At 37.1% G+C, this 6,363-nt stretch overlaps 2 protein-coding genes across 2 annotated transcripts in view; one reads left to right on the forward strand and one right to left on the reverse strand.

Annotated features, from left to right (window-relative positions):
* The window catches only part of LOC122073778, a 12,210-nt gene extending 9,900 nt beyond the window's left edge, over nt 1-2,310 (reverse strand). The window contains exon 1 of the mRNA XM_042638406.1: nt 1,987-2,310. Coding sequence (XP_042494340.1) covers nt 1,987-2,109 — 123 coding nt within the window. The 5' untranslated portion in view covers nt 2,110-2,310. The remainder of the gene's footprint in view (nt 1-1,986) is intronic.
* Nucleotides 2,311-2,353: 43 nt separating this feature from the next.
* Nucleotides 2,354-3,574, forward strand: LOC122073777 (glycosyltransferase family protein 64 C3). The gene has a single exon (XM_042638405.1). It carries the CDS (start codon nt 2,354-2,356, stop codon nt 3,464-3,466), a length of 1,113 nt encoding a protein of 370 aa, XP_042494339.1. The 3' UTR covers nt 3,467-3,574.
* The last annotated feature ends 2,789 nt before the right edge of the window (nt 3,575-6,363 follow it).

The raw sequence follows: 6,363 nt of genomic DNA on the forward strand, positions 1-6,363 counted from the left end.
CCCCCCCCCCACCCACCTTTTCTTTTCATTGGTGCATATGGAAGGGTTGTGTATTTTAATTTTATCTCCAGATTTATCTCTTCTTTCAGATAAAAAACCATTAGAGGTAGTTAAAACCTTAGCATTTCTATCCCCCATCTGGGTCGGCACTCTTTCAAACCTTGGAATCGCAATTTGAGAGTAAAAATGCTAAAATCCTTGAAAACAAGTCCCTGGAATCGCAATTTGAGAGTAAAAATGCTAAAATCCTTGAAATCAAGTCCTTGGAAGCACACTTTGAGATAACCAGTCCGAGGGTTAGAAGTCTTTGAAGGTAAAGGTGATTGTACGATTTAATTGTACATCTTTAATCTTAAACTCTTACATTGAAGGTGTTTCCCCTTGTTTTTCATATTATATTTTCAGCTTTGATGGAAATTAAAATCCTTATATTTTCATACCTAAAACATGAGTATGAATACATGATGATATCCTTAAGTGATTTCTCTAGACTTTTCAATAAATTTTATTCGCTGCTTCCAAGCTCTTGCATTGACACTTGTGAAGACAAGGAGCTAGCGTTTAGATCTGAAATTTTGAAGTCATAGTCCATCTTGGAACAAAGCAATTTTTTTATTGCTTTTCAATCACTTGGTGAAGAATTATTACTACCCACATCATAGCCTGCAAATACGTAATTGTTCCCTTATGGGTCTCTCTCTCTCTCTCTCTCTCTCTCTATATATATATATATATGCATAAACTGTAAAGCATTACCACCTAAATTTGATTATATGATTAACAGAGTTCTTACAACCAATATGATATCAAAGAGCTTCTAGATTCAAACTTCCAGTCATAAAAAAAGAAGACTATACTTTCCCCTGGACTACTTGAACAAGGACCATAAAATAGATTTCACATATCTATCGAATAGATGCACCTCTTTGCATATGTGCAACACATATAGATGAGCCCTAGCGTCAGCCATAAACCACTTTACCAGCCCCATTGTAATGGATAAAGCAACTATAAGATCACCGCATGGGCTCCAAATAGAACTATTCCTCATCCTTGGAATCCTTATAGCTGATGCTTCCGAGTTTGAGCTAATAATCTGGGGTTCAAGCAACTTCTGACAACATATCTGTTGCAGTATACCTTTTCCTTGAAACCAGGACTTATGTATGTCAAATGCTTCATTGTGGATATTCTTTCCATTAATCTTAACATTCATAAGGTCACAGAACCAATTCTATATTTTCTTTCTAATTCAATCTGGTTTTAGAACTGTTCCTAATAAAATGCGATGACTCCTCCCAATCCAATTTCAGTGAATGCAACAACATCAGGAAATCCAGTTATTTCACCACAAGCTTTTTGTTTGACTTGTTTCAGGTAAGCATGGAAATAAGCCTAATTTTATCTCATTGAACTATTTGATGGGAAACTAGATCAATAAACAGAATCTTTTTCTTTTTGCCAAGTTGAAACATCTTTGAGAAGTTGCACCAAAACAGAACCAAGAGAAAAAGGTTACTGGACATTATCTCCAAATTTTCATGACTACTTCCAAACAAAGACACAGAATTGGAAAGCTTGAACCCCATTTCCAACTAACTCAGGTCGACTATCCGATCGTCTCCACCTCTCCTACATTTTTTTTTGGGCGAGGGTAGGGGGGATAAGTCCGGAAGACAAAAGGAGAACAAAAAATACATCAGGTGAATCAGGAATTCAGTCAGTTGTACACGTGCAACCCAAGCAACAGTTAGTCATACATTATCCATTGGAGCAACTAATAAATGTTTATCTATGCAAGCACCGCGAATCATGATAGCACGACTGATATTGTAAATTAAATTATACCGCTTCGGAGACAGCAAAAGCATAGATTACTGAAGCTGTGATGTTTTTTTTTTTTTTTTTTTCCAAAAAATAAGGGAAAATATAGCCAGAAAGCTCAGAACAATTAAGTAATCTCACCGAGACTTTTGCAATTTTTACCTGTTCTTGGCTCTGCTGGAGCGGCATGCAATGCGCTGTCTTTGATGAACGACTCTTTATTGAATTTGAGAATGGAAATGCATGTGAAAAATTGAGCTTTGCAGATACAATTGATATCGCCATTAAAGCTGCAGAAAGAAGACACAAAAATCCCTACTCCAACTAGACCTCCATGAGTGGATTATGGATATGCCAAAGTTGAAATACAGTACAAAATGCCCTTCGACGTCATTTAAATAACGTAAATGCCATCTATGGACCATTAGCCCACAGCTGGGCCATAGCCTCTGATGGCGTAATTTAGCACCACACCCCCACCAGTGCCACCACCACGTAGAGCGCGTTACACACTGCAAGCTAACGGGTAATGACTGATGTTAACCTTCCTCGAGCTTGCAGAAATCTCACTTGTACTTCACCTCCCTCTCTCTCTCTCTCTCTCCTCTTTCTGGAATCGGAATCTGAAACGATAATGGGAAAAATTCCGTTGATTCTCCTCTTCTTCATTCCAATCGTAGCTTTCTCTCTCCGACCTCTCTCCCCCAATCCATGCCTCAGTAAACCAATGCCCCAAACCCTCAGATCAGATCGTCTCACCGTTCTAATCAACGGTTACTCCGAATCACGCTTCCATCTCCTCAGTTCGATAGCAGCCAAGTACTCGTCCTGTCCGTCCGTAGCAGCAGTCTTCATCCTCTGGGGTAACCCAAAAACCCCAACCGAAACCCTAACCCAATTCAACATCAACATCACCGGCTCGTACTACGTCGGCGCACCGATTTCCATCCTTCGACAATCCTCAGACAGTCTCAACTCCCGGTTCCTCCCCAGACCTTCTTGGATCACAACCCGAGCCGTCGCGATCTGCGATGACGACGTTGAGATCGACACCAAATCCGTCGAATTCGCATTCAAGATTTGGAGTTCTCATCAAGACAACTTGATCGGATTCTTTGCGAGATCTCACGATTTCGATCTTCGGCGGCGGACTTGGATCTATACCGTGCATCCAGACAAGTACTCAATAGTGCTCACGAAGTTCATGATCTTGAAAACTGATTATCTCTATATGTATAGCTGCGAATCCGATATGAATGAGATGAGAAATGTGGTTGATCGGATGCAGAATTGCGAGGACATTTTGATGAACTTTGTTATTGCTGAAAGGACGAAGTCTGGGCCGATTTTGATCGGAGCAGAGAAGGTGAGGGATTGGGGAGATGCGAGGAACGAAAAGAGAGAATCATCATCATCATCATCAACAGAGGTGGAGGATAAGATGGTGCGAGAGGTAGGGTTGAGTAGTAGGAGAAGAGATCACAGGAAGAGAAGAGGGGACTGCATAAGAGAGTTTCATAAGATTTGGGGGAGAATGTCTTTGAGATACAGTTATGGGAAGGTGGTTAATTCAGTTGGAGAACAAGGGCTATGTGAAAAAGGAGGCAAGTTGGTGTTCTGTGATGAGCAAGTTCTGTTTTAAACGCTTGTATCGGTAATCTGCTGTGTGTAACTGTAACATACCAAAAGAGCACTTAACTTGAATGTTTATTCTTTTGGGAAAACACCTTAACTTCAATGTTAGAAGTTACATTTTTTTTTAAAAAATATTCTTGCATCACCCTTGAATTTAAATTTTATATGACGTATTCTTCATTTTCTAATAATATCGAGAATATCCCTATTTTCAGCATTGTTTGGAAAATCAGGTTTTGTGACTCAACTTGTTCTCTTTAAATCCTAGTGAGTTGGAGCGAGTCACAGAAAACTAGGCTAGTCATGTCAAATTTCCCCCTCCTATTTCTATACTAGTCTTTCTCAAGCAATCCAAATAAATAAATTAAATGAGATAAGATAGAATAAAAGTATTTGTTTTTCAATTTTTTTTATGAAGCTCATCATCATTCATTGTCTCTTGGATGAAAGTGATAAGAACCGACTTAGAGATGTCATGGTCATAAATCATATTTTTTTAATTAAAATTTAGATGTACACATTCAATAGTCGCTAGATTCAATACAGAAGACTTCGGTCATTGAACATTTAACATCATTAGAATATATTTTGGTTCAAAACTATTAAAAAATGCTTACTTAACTTTTGACAATAATCAATCGTTTTGTTGTGACTCGGACAAAACAAACGAGTCTTGAATGACTCGATATGATTCAATCCCAGTCTTGTCATTTTATTAATACAGAACGAGTCTTCATGACTCTTGACAATGTTTCTAATCTTTTGACCAAACTCGGCCTACTTTTTCTAGTCAAAACCTGGTTTGCCACTAATGATTTTGAAAACTAAATTACATTTAAATTCAGTTTGTTAGATTAAAAATATTAAATGATGACATGGTGTGATTGCTGTTTTTTAAATGGCATGTTTACTCTCGAGGAAGTTCCATGTAAAACCCCTAAGTTTTTTGTTTTCATTCAGTTCCAAAAATGATGTTTCACTTCAAAAATAGAATTTTCAATTTCTGTGTCAAAATGCTGTTTAAAAAAAAAAAAAAAGAGTATTTGGTGAATCTATTTCAGGAACAATTACTCTAGTTGTTGCACCTTTTTTTTATTTTTTTTTGTATTTTGAACCAATCGAAATGATGGAACAAGGTTTCAGCGTTCAATCATTTTGCGTTTCTAATGTTTTTTTTTTTCCCCCTCTTTTGTTTAAAAAAATATTTGGAAAACATCAAATTGACAGCAAATGCTTTATTTCGTTTTTTTCCCCCCATAGAATGGAAAAATATTAGAAACGTTTTTCTGGATGATTACCTAAGGCTATGTTTGGTAGTCATTCAGTTCCAGAAACGACGTTTCGTGTCAAAAACAAAATTTTTAGTTCTATGTCAAAATGCTGTTTAAAAACAAAAAATGGTGTTTGGTGAATTTGTTTCAAGAACGATTACCCTAGTTGATCACTTTTATGTATTTGGAATGAAGCCAAAATGATGGAACAAGGTTTCATCGTTCCATCATTTTGCGTTCTAGCATTTTTTTTACCTTTCAGTTCCAAAAAAAAAAAAAATCAAGTTGACATCAAATGCTTTATTCTATTTTTTTGTTCCCATAGAATGGAAAAACGTCAGAAACGTTTTTCTGGATTACTACCAAACGCAACCTTAGTGTTTCTTTGTTCTACAAGATCAGGCTCCTCCGTAGCACCAGAGGACATGTAACGCACATTCAATGATCAGAAATGCTCATACACGCAACCCAAGGTGCTCACAACCAGGGAGACCCTCGACGAAGACCATGTACTCTATCGCATCTGTCACCGTAAACGGATGAACAAGCTCCGAAATGCTCTCCAAGCATTGCTGAGCTCCCCTTCTCAACCACCTCTACTGGGTCCGATAAGGTTCCAGTCCACCGCCACCAGAGTTGGCTCGATGATGCTTTCTCTACTCCCTAGCCTCTGGACACACTTGAGAAATTTAGAAAATTTTGACACTCTCGGCCGGAGGTGGGTAGGGCGCTGCTTCACTGGTGAGGGTTTTCCCAAAAAAAGAACCAAGTTTGCTTCAGATTCCCCTAGTCTCTCACCTAGATAGCTTCTTTCTCTCTTGTAGTTTGTATAATGAAAGGATTTATTTTTGCAACTTTCTTGTGGTTTAGCATTTTGGTGGTTGGTCCATTATTACTAGAAGTGGATTTATGTAAGTTAATTTTGGTTTTCACTTCGCCATTAGCATAGGAAATACCTCCACAATGTACTGGATTAGGATTTTCCTTTTCTTAATTGTTACTTTTTAATGATAACTTAGGTTGTATTTGGTATTATTCATAGAGCTTGTTTCTATTTAAAAGAAATTCATAAAACACAAAAATTAAAAAGAGATCAAGAGTCATTTATATATTTTGGCCAAAATTGATTTTCAATTACTTTTGTGATGAACTTTAATGTGTACGTGCTTAAAGTCCTAATATGGAGGGGTAACGTAATCATTTGCTTTATAATTATAAATCCAAGACCCTTACTCTCTCTTCTTCGGTCCAATATGGAGAAAGAGAGTTATAAGGAAGATGGGTGAAAAGAATCTCTTCACCCATTTCTTCAAAAAACCATTTTACACATAGTGATACCAAACTATTTTTCACAAAAAACCATTTTTGTCAAGTAATTACCAAACCATTTTTATGTCTTGATAAAAATTAATTTTCATTAATGATTTTTTTTAAATAGATAAAAATCGAAAAAAAAAAATTTGATATCAAAGAGGGCCTTGAAACAACCTCCGATGAGTACTTTATTGCAATCAGGTTGTGGGCAGTGGCAATGGTATCTATGATGATGTCCATCTTCCGTTTTTGAAAGGAACATCCATCTCCTTTGTAAACATTTTCTCCAAGCTGATCTTCATCTTCATATCCCTCTCAT

Source organism: Macadamia integrifolia, chromosome 3, assembly GCF_013358625.1.
Source record: "Macadamia integrifolia cultivar HAES 741 chromosome 3, SCU_Mint_v3, whole genome shotgun sequence".
Classification (NCBI taxonomy): Eukaryota; Viridiplantae; Streptophyta; class Magnoliopsida; order Proteales; family Proteaceae; genus Macadamia; species Macadamia integrifolia.